This window comes from Triturus cristatus, chromosome 1_2 (genome assembly GCF_964204655.1).
Source record: "Triturus cristatus chromosome 1_2, aTriCri1.1, whole genome shotgun sequence".
Classification (NCBI taxonomy): Eukaryota; Metazoa; Chordata; class Amphibia; order Caudata; family Salamandridae; genus Triturus; species Triturus cristatus.
The window spans coordinates 295,178,567-295,196,439 of record NC_140580.1 but is presented as its reverse complement, the minus strand read 5'-3'; the positions used below and the strand labels follow the sequence as shown (position 1 = coordinate 295,196,439).

Genomic DNA, 17,873 nt, shown 5'->3' with positions numbered 1-17,873 from the left:
GGCAAGATGGCGTTTAACTTCTAAAACGCTTATGCTAACATAGCAATGTGTGCAGGCAAAATCCCTGTCTCCACTACAAATTCACAGTGGCACATTAGCCACCTCTGCAAATCATCTTGGCCAGTAAGAAGAGACATATTGTGTCTTCAGACCAGTAAATTGGAATACAACCATGTAACAACCCAGGGTTTGTTGGGAACAAAGTGACAAACCATACACTTATATTGGTTTCATTAACAGTGTTCAACCTTAATTTCATTAAAAAAATATTGTTGATCTGTAAAAATGTGGTGATGCCCAGAATATTGTAGACATACTATTGTAAGTAGGAATATTGGGTTTTTTAACTTTGTTAAAAATATCTAAGTTTTTAAATAATTTTATATTTAATATTATTTGATCAAATATTGTATTTTTTAATATTTTAAAAGTTTTGAGTTAAATATTTGCAGCTGTTTTTAGTGTAGCTTTTCTTTTTGCTTTAGTTTGGTAATATATGTAAAGAATTATATATTTTTTTAATTTCTTCTTTCAATTATGTGAGCGGGATTCTTGAATTTATAGAGAAGGGCTGGAAATAAATATAAATATATATTTTATAATATTTACTAAATTAATTATTTTTATATTTCTTTGTTTAATTTGATTATATAAATGAATTAATTACTTTTAACGTACATTTTTGAGTATTTGTTTTTTTCATGTATTCATCTTCTACTTTTGTTTTACTAATTAGTATTTTTGAGTATAATGTTTGTGACTATTTTATATATCATAAATAAACACATTTTTTTAGACAGAAAATGGGTGGATTACTGAGTTTGTAGAGAAGGATGAGTGTTAAATATATGTATTTTGTCAATTTTTATGGGGTAATTTAATTTTAATTTGTTAATCAGTTTATTAATTTGAACATTGTATGAATGTACGGTTGTTCCTAAAAAATATAAAACATATTTATTGTTATATTTTTAAATATTTTGTGTTTGGGGTTATTTTGTTTAATACATTTTAATAAGTAATATTATTTCGTTTTTTGTGTGTTTTGTTTTGTATAGATGTAGAATTGGAAATGTTGATAGTTAATCCTAATACGTTCTAAATTCAAAGCACTTAATTTTGTGAATTATGTATTCACATATATTACATTGAGTTGATATATTTTGGTTTATTTGTTACAATTGTTAATTTATATATTGTTTGATTGAGTGCAATGTTTAACTTAAATTCTTATTTGTATGCTTTGTTATTTATAATTTTTCTGTGTTCATTTAAAAAAAATTGAATAGACTTCAATTTTTTATATTAATGTTTAAGAAGGGAATGTACATTTATTTTTATTAATGTATATTTTGTATATAATTATTATATTATGTTTGATGTGATCTTAATGGTTATACTTTATTTTTTTCTATTGTTATATTTTATATATGTATAGTTGGAATGTATTTACATTTTATTCCTTAGGATTGTCAATGGTAAAACTGATTTTTAAGTTTCACATTTTTCCTACTGCTGGTCAAGATTGTTGGGAAGAGTAATTATTATCCCTCCAAAGTTCAACAATTTGCTTACTGTTGCTTAGGTTGGAGTGTAAAAAGTAAAGCTGACTCCTCCAGCATACAACAGTTGCCCTACTCTTTGCTCACATTGGAGTACGAATAGTAAATCCAAAACCTCCAAAGTAAAACACTTTCACTGCTGTTCCTCAGGTTGAAGTGGGAATAGTCAATTTGATGTTCATTTATGTATTTTTTGTTTGAATAGAATTATAATTGTTAGTTTCTTGTTGCATGCATTTGTTTAATGTTTATTATATATATATATATATATATATATATATATATATATAGTGAAATGAGAATTATAAATATTTTGCCTCGTGCATCTACGTTTATCTATTTCATTAATGTTTGCTGGATTATATTTATAGCACTATTTACAAATGTTGTTTGGTTTTTTTTGCATTTATTTATTGTTGAGGATTTGCTTTAGTATTTTGAAATATATTTGTTCTTATTATTATTAGACATCTTTGTGTTTTATTGTCAGACAACTTTTGGTAATTTTAATGATTTAACAATGATACTGTAAAGTGTAATTTGCTTTTACTTTATTAAATATTGTCATAAATATATATATTATTTTAATTATTATTTTATTTTTTTTACTCTTTTTTCAAGGCATTTTTATGTTTTGTTTACAGTTATTTTAGATACTTTTTTAATATCATAATCAGGTTATTAAGCCTGTCTTTGCTTTTCCTGTGTTATGTATATGTTTCATCATTTTCTACATGAATTCATGTATTTCTAAAGTTATTATAATTACCAAATAGTTTTGCATATATATACACATCTGCATTCAATGACATTTTTTTTGTCCACTATTTTTTTTATAGTCAATATTTTTGTCCTCAATAGTTTTTTTCCACAACATTTTTGTTTCACAATATTTTTTGCCTCAATATTGTGTCATAGAATCTTCATTAATACTTAGTGATATCAAAATTAGACTTATTGGATTCACATTCACTTTGAGAAAGTCAATAGCCTCCAATGAGAAAACAACTGACTTAGGTTGGCTTAGGGACATCCAGTCCTGTCCTAAATGGAGACAAGGTGACAGGCACCTATACAGAGGCTTTTGTGGATTTCCTTAGACATTGAAGTAACTGGACTGGCATTTGAAAAGCTGAGACACTGAGAGATAGTGCCTATGTGAAGTAACAGACAAAACAGCTAAAGATATGTCCAAACCCTGGGATGAAGGCCAGATGATCTATTAAGAGACCATAGTCCACAGTGTTAAAGACACTGGATCATCAAAAAAAACTTAGAAAAAAGCCAGGCTCTCTGTCAGTACATTTCCCAAAATCAGCAGAGATACTGTGCATATCAAACTCCCTTCTGTATAGCAGGTGTACTCCAGATAGCATATTCCAGGAAACTACGGGGCCGATTACGATGGCGGGCGGACTATTGTAGCAGGATCAGGAGAGCCCGCCTGCAATGCGGTGGTCCTGTACCCCTAATTTTGATGCGACCGCCACCACAGCGGTCGCATCTGGCAATTTAACATTGCGGCGGATGCTGCTGGCTGCAGCACCCGCCGCAATGGTAAATAGCCATGTTGTGCATTTCCCTGACCAAACGTGGCAGGCACCGCGCGATGCCTGCCACCTTGTGCATAGAAATGTAGGGGGGTAGGTACCCCCCTCCCCAGTGCACAACTGCCTCCCCCCACAGAGGGGGCCCGTAATGGGCCCACCGAAGCCAGCCTCCGCCAGCCTTTCCATGGCGGTTCCACCGCCATGGAAAGGCTGGCTGACGCCAGCATTGTGATCTGGCGGGCGGTGTCTTCGAGGCACCGCCCCCATATCTCTGGCCTTATCCGCTCCGCCAGGCAATCATTCTCATTATGGCGGAAGCGTGGTGGGCGCTCTTTGTGCCCGCCATGCTTGTGGCATGATTCCCCCGCCATCCTAATGTGGCGGGGGGAAATGGGAGCCAGGTCCTTCTGCCATCATAATGAGCCCCTAAGAGCTTGATTACGACTCTTGGCGGTGCAGGGATGGGCGGCCCGCCACCACTGCGCCCCGCACCTCCAAGAGTCACTGCTGCCCACCAGACTATCTTGTAGTCTTGCGGGCGGCATGGCGGTTCCCGCGGCGGTGCCTTTGAAAAAGACACTGCGATAGAAACGCCACACAGGTTCCCGCCACACAGGTTCCTGCATGGCATGAACTGTAAAGTCCATGCCGTGCAGGAACTGGGGTGCAAGCACACAGGGGGCACATGTTGTGCCCCCTTGCATGCATTCTTAGACTGAGGGGGCACAGGAGGCCCTGTAGTGCCCCCTTTGTTTCAACACTGCCAACCTTTTCATGGAGGACAGACCTCCATGAAAACGCTGGCGGTCCTGAAACTTGCAATATGCATGGCGGTGCTGCAGCAGCACCACCTGTATCTTACAATGGCCCTGACCACCGCGCCATGGAACGGGGCTTTCCTGACAGAGCCAGCAGTCCAATTACAGTCCGACCCCCTAACTCATAATAGGGCGGTCTGACCTCCGGTGCGGCAGTGGCTGGACTGCCACTGCCGCACCACCACGAGTTTGGTGGTTCTGGGACCGCCAGACTTGTAATTTGGCCCTAAGTGTATCAATGTATCCAGAGTTGTCTGACATCTCGATTGTTATCAATATCTTGGGCGCCGTGGGAACATTTCAGATAAGACGATAGAAGAGAGAATTTGGTGCAAGACTGCTTTAACGAGGATGCAACAGGTACCAAAGGAACTAACAAATATAGTCAAGTTGGTATATATTAGAGATGGGCGAGCCAACAAATTAAGAGGGAGAGCCGAGCCAGAGCCGAGCCAAGCGTCTGGTTCGGATCTTAGCACCTGCACGAGGCAAGCCCTAAAAATATTTGCTATGTAAATCATACAAAAACATGATATAAAATAGGATAACGTTTCTTCAAAATTCAAAAATGTATTTCTTAAAGATGGTGAATCTTTGACATTAATAGGGCACATTATAGCCCTGCGCTGAGAAAGTACTGATTAAAAGTGATAGTTTTGTACAGCTGGAATTGTGAGCACACATATTTGAAAGTCATTTCATGCCTGATAAGGAAAACAAAAAGCTCACACTATTTATACTATACAATACTTTACTATAATATATTATACTATACTATAATAGGCATTTATAAAGCGCATGGCTACCCAAAGGGCCTCCCAGTGCTAAATGTCCATCACATAGTGCCTAATAGATAGGCAAACTACTCGAATAATTGGGTCTTGAGATTGTTCCTAAAATTGAGTTCTTCCTTCGTCATTCTTAATGGTAATGGCAGGGTGTTCCAAAGTGTTGAAGCCAGATACACAAATGAGCGTGGTCCACTTCTAGCTTTCTTAATCAAAGGCACAGTGAAGAGCTTCTGTTTGGCAGACCAAAGAGAGCTTTTAGAATTGTAGGGGCTTAGACGCCACTGTAATAGAGGAGGACTCTCGTTATACATAGCTTGATGAGCTAGGCAAAGAGATTTTAATTGATTTCTCTTGGATACTGGTATGCAGTGAAGGGACACAAGAGATAAGGTGACAGAATTATGTTTTGGTATCCTTAGGAGAATGCACGCTGTGGCATTCTGGACCACTTGGAGTCACTTAACCACATACAAAGGACTACCTAGATAGACTGAGTTCTCATAGTCAAGGCAGGACAACATGAGGCCCCGGACTACCGTTCTACGTGTGGCAGGAGAAAACCAACTCGGAACCTTTCTCAAAGTCCAGAGTAGGCCAAAACAACAGGCTCCCAGTTTCCTCATCTGGACCTCCATAGTGAGATTCCTATCAATCCAGAAGCCAAGGCTTTTTATTTCAGTTTTTTGAGGGGCGAGGTCTTCTAGGCACTCGGGCCACCTTGGTTCTGTCCTGCGAGAGGGGTTGTTTACGACTACGAGGACCCTAGTTTTATAGTCATTGAGTTTCGAATTGCTCCTCAACATCCAGTAGGTAACTTTGCTTAGGCAGTCATTTAGTTGAATGGATAGTGTTGCTGTTTCTGGTGTTAGCAAGATGGTTATTTGTATATCATTTGCATATGATACCATTAAAAACCCATGCCTTGTTATATATGCCAGGGGTCGAACAGAGACATTGAACAAGGTGGGACTTGATGACAAGCCCTGAGGCACTCGATGTTCTAAAGCCAGAGGGTCTGACCAGAAAGTTTCCTCACATACTTGTAAGCTTTTGTTACTTAAGAATGAGGCAGGCCATTTGAGAGCTGTACCCTGAATTCCTTCTTCTTCCAATCTTTTGAGAAGTATTGGATGGGATGCAGTGTCAAAAGCGGCACTTAAATGCATAAATATAACTGCCGCAGAGCCTCCTAAATCCAAAATTCTCTTAAGCCCGACGGTTACGGCTAATAAGGCAGTTTCCATTCTATTTCCTGCCCTAAAACCAGTTTGAGTGGGGTGAAGAATTCTCTGTTCCTACAAATTTCTCCACAATTTTGCTGACACCTGGAAGTAGGGAAATGTGTCTGCAGTTTTCAGCTAAAGTGGGGTCTAAAGATGGTTTCTTCAAAAGTGGTTTCAGCATGGCATGTTTCCAGGCTGGAGGCGCTATGCCAGTTTCTAGAGAGTGGTTAAGCAAATTAGCTTAAAACCAGAAAGAAGGCCTATACACATTTCATGAGAATATTAGGGGGAGCAGGGTCCCAGCAAGGATCCCAATATAATTGTGGTGAGAATGCTTTCAATGATTTCAATACTAATCTTTGGGAAGGCTAATAAGCTTGCCAGAGATTTCCCTTGCTGGTACCTTGTTTTGATGGCAACACTTGGAAACATACCCCTAGGCAAGGTGGCGCAGAATTTGTTCACTTTTTCCCTAAAGTAATCTGCTAACATATTACATCTAGCCTCAGAGGCTATTGGACCTGATTGTGCCGTAGATGGCTTAATGAATGAGTTAACAATTGTGTAAAGCTCCTTTGCAGAGTTAGTGGCATTTATTTAAGTATTCATTTAACTCAAGCAGAGATGCCGCAATTTATCAAGGTTTTCTGGTTTCACTTTGGACAAATTAGCCAGTAAATGGGTATCTATTTGTCTTACTTTATCTTAAGGCTTTGTTTTTACATCTTAGTGCAATTTTCAACATATAGCGCAAACTTGACCCAAAGGTATTGGAGCGGTTTACATGAGTACCAGTTACATTACACAAAGTCATATGTGTTATTTGTAGGCACAGGGAGATTAAGGGGCTCATTAGGATGACGGGCGGATTTGATCCGCCCGCCACCGTAGCGGTGATTGGGTCCGACCGCCATGCGTGCGGCGGTCCCGCCCATTCAATTATGATGGGACAACCACCGTTGCGGTCGGCTTCCGCACCTTTAACATTGCGGCGGTGGCACCGTTGCGATGTTGAAAGGAGCATGTTGTGCATTTCAAGGCACTACGTGGCAGGCACTACACTGTGCCTGCCACTTGGTGCAGTGAAATGTAGGGGGGTACCATGGGTACCCCCTCAGTGCACCCACACCTCCCCCCAACACAAAGGGGGCTCGCAACAGGCCCCGGAAGACATTCTCCACCAGCCTTTCAATGGCGGTTCAACCGCCATGGAAAGACTGGCTTCCGCCGGCATCATAATTGTGCCGGCGGAGCCTGCTAGGTTCCGCTGCCATTGTGAGCATGCTGACCGCTCCACCGGTCAATCGTGATAATTGCTACCGGTGCAAAAGCAGGCGGACGGACTTTCCCTCTGCCGCAGTACCCACCGCCATCCTAATTGGGCTTTGGGAAAATCCTGTGCGATTGTGGAAGGACCGTCACCGACGGGCCGGCGGTGGCAGTCCTGCCGCCATCCGAATCGACCCCTAAGTGATTTGCCCAGAATCACAAGATGTTGAGCCGTCGCCAAGACACAAACCTGGTTTCCAATTTCCATAGTCAGCAGCTCTGATGGTAACACCACATCAAGGGTGAAGGGAGGCAGGCAGACAGGCAGAAGCCACATGAAAGCTCGGCTCGTTATGGGCGCGAGGTTGCAACAGGACCTTGAGCTGAGCCAGAGTCATTCTTCCGGATCGAGCCTGACTTGAGCTTTCAATGGCTCATTCACATCTAGTAAGAGTTCAATGTTGGTGAAGATAACCTGAAAGTGTAATTGATCAATATTCGGAGAAGATACTTATTGGTAATAACTGAATCGCACGTGATAATAATTGGCAAGTCTTCTTTGTACGTCGGAGTCATACTGTTTTCCTAGTGAGGTCATGTTATCGGCCCAGAGCTCTGCCAGGCTGTCACAATATTTCTGTAATTGACTCTGCAGGTAGCTGATAACTGTCAGAGTTGAGCAATTTATTGATTAATGAGAATAGCTGGATAAGTCGATCTGTAGCAGTATTGTTTTACCTCTTGAAAAGTATTTTTCTGAGCATGAATATTGAAATTATGATGAAAGGAGATTAACCTCTTCTGTGCCCATGACGAGATAGTCTCATCATGGAGCACGGTTGTGCTGTGCCCATGACGAGACTATCTCGTCATGAACCCCACCCACTAATGCAACGCCCGGCACAGGAGGGGGAAAGGGCGTGGCACTGAAGGGGTTAACACAGAGGTGATTTGTATCCATGTCGGTAGCGCTTCTAAAGGCTTTTTTCATACTAACCATAAAGAGAGGCAAGACAGTCTTACTGTCACTAGACAATGAAGAGTTAACGTCTAAAAGGTCGTGGGGCAATGAGAGAAAATACCTCTCTCCGTGTTATGCACGAGCCGGACCCTTGGTTTCACAGTTCAGTTGGACCAGGCACAGATAATCATGTTATTTTCTAGATTAGTTAACCTAGACCCAGTGGGTAAGATAGAATGTATTACATTTTATGATGCAGCCATGAACGCCTTACATAGGATGGTTCAAATGTTTAAAACATATATATCCAGATTTGCTATAGTTCTGTCCAGGTGGTCATTCAGGTCAAAGTGGCGCACATAGTGCAGATCGATTTTTACCCACAACTGTTTTCCTGCTGAAAGTCTCTACAAGCACTGTGCTAAATAGTATTGCATAGTGGGAAATTACTGATAATGTATGCAAAGTTCGTGTATCTGGAGGGAAATGCAAAACTCCCACAGGAGACTGTGCAAACCAATGCCTACTAAGGTCAAGAAAAGTAGCACCACCCTACATTGCACAGAATACCGAACCCCAGATACAAATTGGTGCAAGCAATGAGCAAAATGCGGGGAGGTCTACTATAGCACATGATCTTGCGATGCGTAATAAGTGCAACAATTGTGAAATATGGACATTATACAGTGTATCCCTGGACAGTCTTCTGCATTGAGATGATTGTACTCAAGGTTATGCTCGAGTACAAAAGTGCAATAAAACAATTTCAGTAGCTCTGCGCCGTGGCATACTAGTAGATCGCGTTGTGCATTGCCCGGCATAATTTGCGTTTATATCACCAGTGTGTAATCAGCACATGCGACTCTCAGTAAATGTGTTCCATAATGTCAAGAATATGCTGCATTTTATAAGACATTTTCTGAACTAATTGGAAAGACACCATGGTCCCACAAGGATTACTTCAGGTCAATTTCCAACTAAGGCAATTGCCCAGTAATTCATGTTGCATTATTACTGTGGTATGATCAAACAGTCATGGTGGTGGTTAGGCTCCTGGTGACACAAGCCCTCCTTCTTTTGACCTCATAAGAATCCTTTCCGTGCTAAACAACCACGCTTTCCGTATCCCATGCATAAAGAGGTGTGCGGGGAAGGCTGTCTGTGGCAAAAGGGATGTTCCAGACCTCAGACATCTCTAATGCACTGTCTCTTCTTCTGTGTCACTCTTGTTCCCTGACCACACTGGACACTAAGGGGGCTGTTCACTAGGCAGCCATGAACAGCAGCAGGAGCAGTAGGTTTTACATCTGCTGGGATTCAGCCCTCCTGCTCTTGTTCACAAAAGGTCCTGCTGTCAAGATTCAGAAATCTATGACTTCCATAGGTTTCCAGGAGGATGGTAGGTAACGCTAACCCTACTGACTGACTGGCCGCCAGTTCAATGTTTAGGATTGCAATGGATTCCTATCTTTTTACAACAGAGAAACATGTGATTCTATGGAAAAACTCCTTCCTTGACACCCTTAAAAGGGCCAGCCATATCCAATGCCAACAAGAACACTGTTCTCTTTACCCGCTCCTGGATCACTAGCAATCACCAACAATAGACATTCCGGAATGTTTATTTGATGATATTAGTTGGGGTTTTACCAATCTATTGTAACGTTATGTACTGTATGGCCCTTTAAATATGGGGATGTGATATGCTTCATCCTTTCCTAAACCCATACTTCCCCCCTGTCACGTTTTGGAGTACATAATGTGTTTCCTGAAAAAATGTCTTAAAAATAAAGGACTGATTCACAAAGGGCCTCCTCACTTCTGGCGGAGGCATTGCAGTCATAGGGGAGTCTCTGTACTCGGGGCAGAATCACCGCAATGAGAATTATCATTCAAAATATTTTTATGTTGCTGTTAAGAAACCTTATTAACCATTAAAAAATATTTTAAATAATATAAACAAGATAATATAGATGAATCATCAAAAAGAATCTCGACATAGAATCATGACAATTCATATTTCTGGTACATTGGACATTATGGGGCCTATTACGATGTCAGGCGGACACCAAGGGGGGGCCGCAGAGGCAAGGGGGCCCTGATAGGGGACCCCATACTCACCCTCCGACAGCTTTTCCATGTCTGAAAATGCCCGACATGGAAAGCCTGCCGGAGACCGAGTATTGTAATCTCAAGGGAGGAAAGACCACCGATTGGGATCACGGGCCGGTTTCCGACTGCCCGATGGGCTTCTTGAACCCATCAGAAGCAAGCCGCAATGACCGGCTGGTTTAATTTCCGACAGCCAGCATTGTATTGTAGCGGTCGGAAATTAAACCGAGATGCGGTCCGGAAGGGCTCCGACCGATGGTCGGAGCCTTTCCAGGCTGCATCGTAATCGGCCCCTATGTCTTTTGACAGTGGTTTAACTTGGCCTTTCCAAAATAATTCAGGCAACAGGAAAACTAAAAGCAGTCAACATAAGTAGTAAGTAAAGTTTCTCTTCTGATGAAAGTGTGAGATCTAGGTACAAAATATGCAATGAAACAAGTACATACTTGCTTCCACCTTGCCTGTCACTATGCCATGATGTCCGTTTTCAGAACACTGCACCAAATACTATGAAATTATTATTTAAAGGCTTTGACCTTTCGTTCAAATGCAAGTCTTTCTGAGCCAGGAAAGTGAATGTCCTACCTAAAATCAATCCCACTTCAAGCGCTTATGTGTCACCGCACACGGTCATGCTGAAAATATTAATTATTAATGTTTTTACACCTGTGAGTTTAACTAACGGGCTTAATAACAGGGGGCCCATTCTATGGCAAAAGAAAATGGCAGGAATGCACCGTTTTTATCAGATATGGCACATTCCTGTCCTTTTCCCCTGCACCGGCGCAAAATGGGCTGCCATGTGCCAACGCAGGCACCTTTGCACCATGATGCAAGGTTGCCTGTGTTGCAGAGATGATTATTTTTGTGCAGGAAGGGAAACCTTCGTGCACAAAAACAATCACAAGAGGCTTTTTTCTCTTTCTATGTGTGCTGTAGAATGCAGCACACATAGAAAAAGGAAAACAAGGCGAAATAAAGATATTTCTCCTCGTTGTGCCTCCCTTACTCCTCCCCTGGGGAGGCGTAAGTTTTTGGTGCTGTCTCAGACTTATGATTTCTCATAAATCTGGGGCGGTGTCAAAAAACCATGGATGTTGCTGGGAACGCTCCCAGCAACACCCATTGCACGCCCCTTTAATGCAGAGAACTGCGTTAAAGGGAACAATGTTTACGAGGCAGTGTAAAGCTAAAAAAAGTGGCTTAGTGCTGCCTCGTAAATATGGAGCAGGCTACTGAGCCACGGTACATCACAAAAAGTGACGTTCTGGCGGCGCAAGGGGTCTCATTCATGAGGCCCAGGATTTCTGCATGTAAAACAGAAAAAACTATTCACAAAAGCAGGATATCCCCACAGTAATCCATGGACTTCTGCAAGAAAGTCCACCTAATAAGTGAGTAGTTAGTAACGTTTCTCTGCTGATGAAAGTGCGAAAGGGCAGAATACTAAGAGGTGAGCATCCATGTTACTGATGCTTTACCTTGTGAGGGTATGCCCGGGTAAAAACAAATGACTAGTTAACCCATCACAACACAATTTAAATCACCAACAACCTATCACTCCTAGAGTGCGATAGTATAAATGGAACTGCATCTAAGACCAGGGAGGCAACTATCTCTCTGCAATACTATAGTAGCTTCCCAGAGAGCTCCTTTACAGTAGACAGACAACACCACTGTATTACCTGACACATACCAATAAGGACGGATAGGAGTGAGCTGTTTAACCACACAGTGTAGATCTCACCGAGTCCAGCTCATTTTCCTCAGGTTAATCTGAGTGCGCCCGATGAGAGCAGGGCTCAATGCATATTAAAGTGTATCCGCCCACCTGAAGGAGACTGCCTAAAGTAGCTCATGTAAGATTAGTATCTTTAACGGTAACTTACAACAAGTCTGTTGTAGTTTCAAAATATAGAAAGAAGTATGAAGTAAGACCCTGCTCAAGGCACCACTGGTCATGCAGGGACTCCGGAGCCACAGCCGTGGAAGCTTGCCTCTGATGTCCCAGGGTCCGTCATACCATGGTACAGCAAGCTGGGCCTAGTACAATCCCTTCATCGCTTGACTCTCAGTGGTAGTGATGGCGAGTAGTCACAGGCTTCTCAGGGAGGTAGAGTGCAGATTTTCAAGCTGAGAAATCAACAGTCACACAGCAACTCAATAACGGATTGTCCAAGCCTATGCTTGTGTTTGCTAAAAGAAGGTAATTTAATACACACAGAAACCTCAATACCAGACACTACATGCCACAGATACAAATGTTTCACTGTAGTGGTTGGTAAACACCCCTCCCTTAATTCCCCCACTCTCTCCCTTCTCCCAGGTTTAAGTTCTGTCTTGGGCAGGTCGTAGGCACAAGTGCAGTGCTACCCTCTCAACTGATTTCATTCTCTCAATTATTGGTCCCAGTTTTCCTTATTTCATTACCACAAAGTTTTGTTTGCACTTCGGCCAAGGCAGGGACCCTCAGTACATGTCTAAATTTCTCTCCCTCTTGCAGGAGAAGACAAGCTCACTGTTAGTACTTAGGAACTCTGAAGGCAGTAGCAGAGGCCGCCAACTGTAGTCTGTGAAGGCATGCTGCCTCAGGCATTTTCTCAGGTCTCCAGCTGGTTGCAAGCCCACTTCTGGGCTTCGAGTGAGTAGGGTTGGTGGGTTGCAGGTTCAAGGGGCCATCTTGTGGCACTCTACATCAGCCACTGTGACCCCTCCATTGCCCCCATTGCTGAATTATCAGCACAGTCAGCTCAGATGCAGTTCAAATCCGCTTGGGTATAACTTCAGGATGTGACAGCTGCAAAGTCCGCTCGGACACAACTTCACAATGTGTCAGCAGTCCCTGCAGCACACAAATTGCTCTTCCTTGGTAGATGTACCCTCAAGCTCCAGGGCCAGCTGCTTCTACCTTGCCTTAGAAAATCACACCTGCTGCAGAGTTGACATGCACCGCCTGTCTTCCAGCAGGCAGGATAGCCTCCAGGCATTTCAGGTCAATGGGACAACTTCTTCCTTCCAGATGATGTCTTCTCACCTCTGTGAAACTGGCTTCAAGGCAGACACCAGCTTTTGTTGCATAAAAGTCATCTTAGTACTCCAGGGTGGCCATTCCTTCCTTAGTCAAAGAGAACTGGGAACTGGAATTATGATGCTCCTGACAACAGGGCGTAAGCCTGGAGTAACTAGGATAGAGGCACAAAGAGGTGTAAGCTTTCTTCAGGGGCTATTAACTGTCATATTAAACTGGTATCTGGAACGGGACAAAAGGTTGGCCTCACCTAAAGCACCCTTTCCACTCAGAACAACAGAGATTATAGTTCCATCCTTTACCATCTATCAAATGGCAGTGCCCAGGAAGGCTAATCAGCTGCCCCTTTCAGCAAAAGGATCTAATCACATTTCTAAACGTAGCCCTTTCTCCTCTTTTCCTACTTTAGTGTCTAGGCCTCCTCCCTCCAGCTTTAGGATGTCAGGAATACACTCACATTCTCTGGGAAAATAATTTCACCTCCATTAAGGGCATATGAAAAGGCCAGGGGATTCATCGATGGAACCTGCTAGTTTCCATTATTCTAGTTTACTCATACACATGATGTATGACCCACATATGCAGAATATACACTTAATAGGTTAGTGCTAGGATCTGGTAAGTGCATAGAAGCAGAACCTTACACGAGTGGGCAAGTAACTCCAGTGACACAGATAAAAAGGTCTGGTCCAAACTACTGATTCATAAAACACAGGAAGCTGTCACTATCGCGCTACATGTGACAGGGATGGTAATCCACTCCCATTCAAATGAGAGCACACTTGATCCACCTCTCCAGGTTACAAGATAGATCCAGAACCTCACTCCTGTCAAGAGACACACCTAGGCCTTCAAGCACACACTAAATTAGCATGAGGCTGGGGCCAAAATCAAAACCCAGGGTACCAGATACTAGCAGTCAGGCAATCCGGGTGGAGGAATATGATTTTACACCATGTAGGAGACATTTCCATCTCAACATCTGGAATTAAGTATGTCAATGTATTGAATAGGTCTATGACAAAGAGAACATGTCCTTATTCATTAGGCAATGGGAGTGGTTTTCTTTATGTGATGAAGATTGACCCATTCCTTGGAATCATCACCCTTCCATATTCATGTAGTAACTTTGGTTGTTTTGCTAACTCGTCATGAGCTCATTTGGAGTAAGGTTCCAGCAACAGGTAAAATGCCACTTTAAGTACAGGGTCTAGTGGCCCAGGGGCTAATCCATTCATGCAAGGAATCTGGGTTTCACATGATGGCCAAAGGTTTGATTCCCGGTGGGTCAACACAGGCTTTCATCCTTCCAAGGTTGATAAAATGAGTACCAGTGAATGGGGAACTATAAACGTCTGTCAAACGCTACAACAGGGGGATGTGTGCTTGAGAAAACACATATAGGGTTAAGTTTGAGTGCATACTTCCAAAAGAAGAGGTACAGTACACATTTGCGCAGAGTGATGCTAAATCTAAATGCGCCACTTCGAAATAAATATGTTGTCTAAGAAATACAGTGTTTTCCATATTGGACCCTTGATCCTGTTACAATCAGTCCTGGAACCTTTATTCCATGACAGAATAGTGTATGGGGAAAAAAGGGATTTTTTTACAGCACGTGCTTTGATATATGGTACCAATGGCGTAACTCCATATTTGAAGGTAAATCTGGCGAGACTAACTAAATTGCAAGAGTTGTTCTTCTCTTGTTTGCAACTAAATTAATACAAAACAAATTATTATACAGGAGAACACCTATGTGTGAACTACTTCCAGGGTGCTGTTACCGCTATATCACCCAGAATACTCTATGTTATATTATAAGTAATAAAGAGGCTGTTATCTACCTACAAACTACTTTTGTGTATTTTGTTATTATAGCCACGTTCTGACATCAGAACGTGTCTGTAATAAGCACTTTACACTGTAATAATGTATTACAAGCGAGTAGCAAAGTAACAGCTCTACTGGGCTTGACGCAGCTGTGCATAGACGAGGGCAAGTGCTGACATCTGAGGGGTCTTGGTTCCTGAGAGAGTTCTGGGCAGAGAATCATCTCTCCCCACCTCCAGTGAACACAGAGTTGGGGGGAGGATGCTGAGGTGGGCAGACTTGAGAGGTCTGTTGGCGCTGAGTTCCTGTCAGTGGTTCTAGGCATAGCTTATTAGTTGGCTTTGGACAGCACAAGCAGCAGTAGTGCCAGCCCCTGCATTACACCTCTGGATCTTTAGAGATCCCAAACAGGAAGGAGAATAATTATTACTCAATACTCATCAACTATTTGGCCTTTCTGTTGAAACTGCCAACGACAGTCTGCCAAGCTGTGATTGGAGACTTGTGTCAGGGGTGGAATTTGGACACAATTATTGGACAGCGACCACCTGTAATTTCACAGAGTTCACTGACCCATCACCAGACACCAGCCACCCAATAAAGTTACATCACCATAGATCAGAGGCTTCAATGACATTTTGAAATTCAGACCTAAGCATTAGGTATCCCGAGGCTGCTGTCCTGAATCCATGCTCTGGCACGCCTGTGCTGTGAACATGAGACAACCAGTCATATGCCGTAACTCCCCCTTCTGAAACGAGTAGGGTCTGAAATAGTGATTCGCACAGGGCGGGGGCACCGGAGCAGTAAGGTGGTGCTGTCTATGCCTCTTGTCTTAGCACCTCTAAGCTGCACTGCCGCATTGAGAGGCCCACAGGCACTGCCAGTGAAAACGCGGACTGTCTGTCATGTATTCAGTTGGAATGGGTTAGTCTCATTACGTCTTGGCTTCTGTACTTGTCATAGGATAACCCTACCACTGCTGGGCTTTTAATGGCGCCTCTTCGGTACTTCCAACCAGGGCTGCTGCAGGTTTACTAGAGAAGTACTCACACTCTCGCACAGGGCCTCGTACTGTGATGATAGCCCTCACAGTACCAGCACTTCAACATATCTGTGATACCTTTAGTGAAATGGTCGTTATAAGAAGGTGCACTGGGAGTATCCGACACTTCCAGCAAGTCGGCTCTACTTTCATGGAAAAGGCCCCTTCTGAGCACAAGCGCCATATTTTCATCAGAGGGTTTCCTGAGAAATGTCGCTTTCATTTTAATGGTAGATTCCCAGCCCTTCCTGACACTGTGCAGCAAAGCTGTGACACTTTTAAGGCTTCTGTGATGTACTTTACAGCAGGGTTGCTGGGTATTCCAGCACTCCCCAGTAGTTCTGCTAAAGAATTATTTAAGCTTTCCTGTACAGAACGCTACTGGTTTAAAGGAATGTCACTGGCTCGCTTTAATACTATGCTTTCAGCTAGGCAGACGTAGCCCTTCTCAGCAGCGCTCCTATATTTCGCATAGGCCAGTTTAGTGCTACTATACTTTTAATCAAAGAGTAAAGGCTCTTCTCAGTAGAGCAGCTGCATGTGTACTTCAATTATGCAAAAAGCGGTGGATGCGATGCTTGAATTAATCTCGGCCACTCGAGACCACATCCCAGTCCATCCCTACTTTGCACACGTGTCGCCTCATGTGCACCTGCACACTGTGTCATCTCTTCTGTACCTGCACCCTGTGTTACCTCATGTGTACTTGCACACCGTGTCGCCTCCTGTGTACCTGCACACTGTGTCATCTCTTGTGTACCTGCACACTGTGTTACCTCATGTGTACTTGCACACTGTCACCTCATGTGTACTTGCACACCGTCGCCTCATGTGTACTTCGCACACCGTGTCGCCTCCTGTGTACCTGCACACTGTGTCATCTCTTGTGTGCCTGCACACCGTGTCACCTCATTTGTACTTGCACACTGTCACCTCCTGTGTACTCGAGGGAGACATGCATTTTAAGACACAGGGAGATAGTGGCAGGTGCACTGCATTGTACCAACCATAGAGCACACTTCTTCCTTCTAAGCATAGTAAATCTATTTCTCAATCGTGTACATTGACACATATGACATAGAAACGGACTCACCATATCTGCACCTGTATTGGCAGACACCATTTCTCCCACCCAGCAGCTCCAGGAAAGAGTCAAAATACCCGTTAACCGCCTCAAACCCGCCTCGAACGGTTCCAAGGCCCCAGTCATCAGTGGAGGTCTCTTCTGTTGCCTGAGTTGGGGGGCTTGGTGAGGCGTCCTCCGTGCAGCTCCCAAGGCACAGCGCTAGGCACAGCACCGCTACTCTGGTGATCAGCGCCATGTTGGAGTCAGTCAAGCACTGATAGGTTCTTCTGGCACACCAAGGCACCGTGAGGAGAGAGTGGGCTCCCGCTGCGAGCGCGCGGCTTTCTATAATCTCAGTCGGGTGGACTTTACACAGGGCCCTGGTGACTGTGCTGAGGTCACAGCAATAATAATAATAAAAGAAAAAACATGTTGTCCAAAGGTCAGACCGGGTGGACGTGGACCAAAGTTAGGTTTTCAAAAACTAAACCATATGAGTCATGGCCTAAAAGTGACTCGTCTCCAGTGCGGTACGAATCCCGTATCTCTTCCAGTTACCGAGCACAGGCTGTGTTCCTTTCTGTTTAGATACGTTCATTTGTCACAAGGCTCAAT

The 17,873-nt window shown here is 43.2% G+C and overlaps 1 protein-coding gene across 2 annotated transcripts in view; it reads right to left on the bottom strand.

Annotated features, from left to right (window-relative positions):
* Window positions 1-17,634, bottom strand: part of PLA2G12B (phospholipase A2 group XIIB) — a 200,494-nt gene extending 182,860 nt beyond the window's left edge. Inside the window, exon 1 of one of the 2 annotated variants that reach the window (XM_085603819.1) lies at window positions 17,286-17,634. In XM_085603819.1, coding sequence (XP_085459945.1) covers window positions 17,286-17,514 — 229 coding nt within the window. In that variant the 5' untranslated portion in view covers window positions 17,515-17,634. The remainder of the gene's footprint in view (window positions 1-17,285) is intronic. The other variant, XM_085603820.1, reaches the window with a different exon arrangement.
* Window positions 17,635-17,873: the final 239 nt, after the last annotated feature.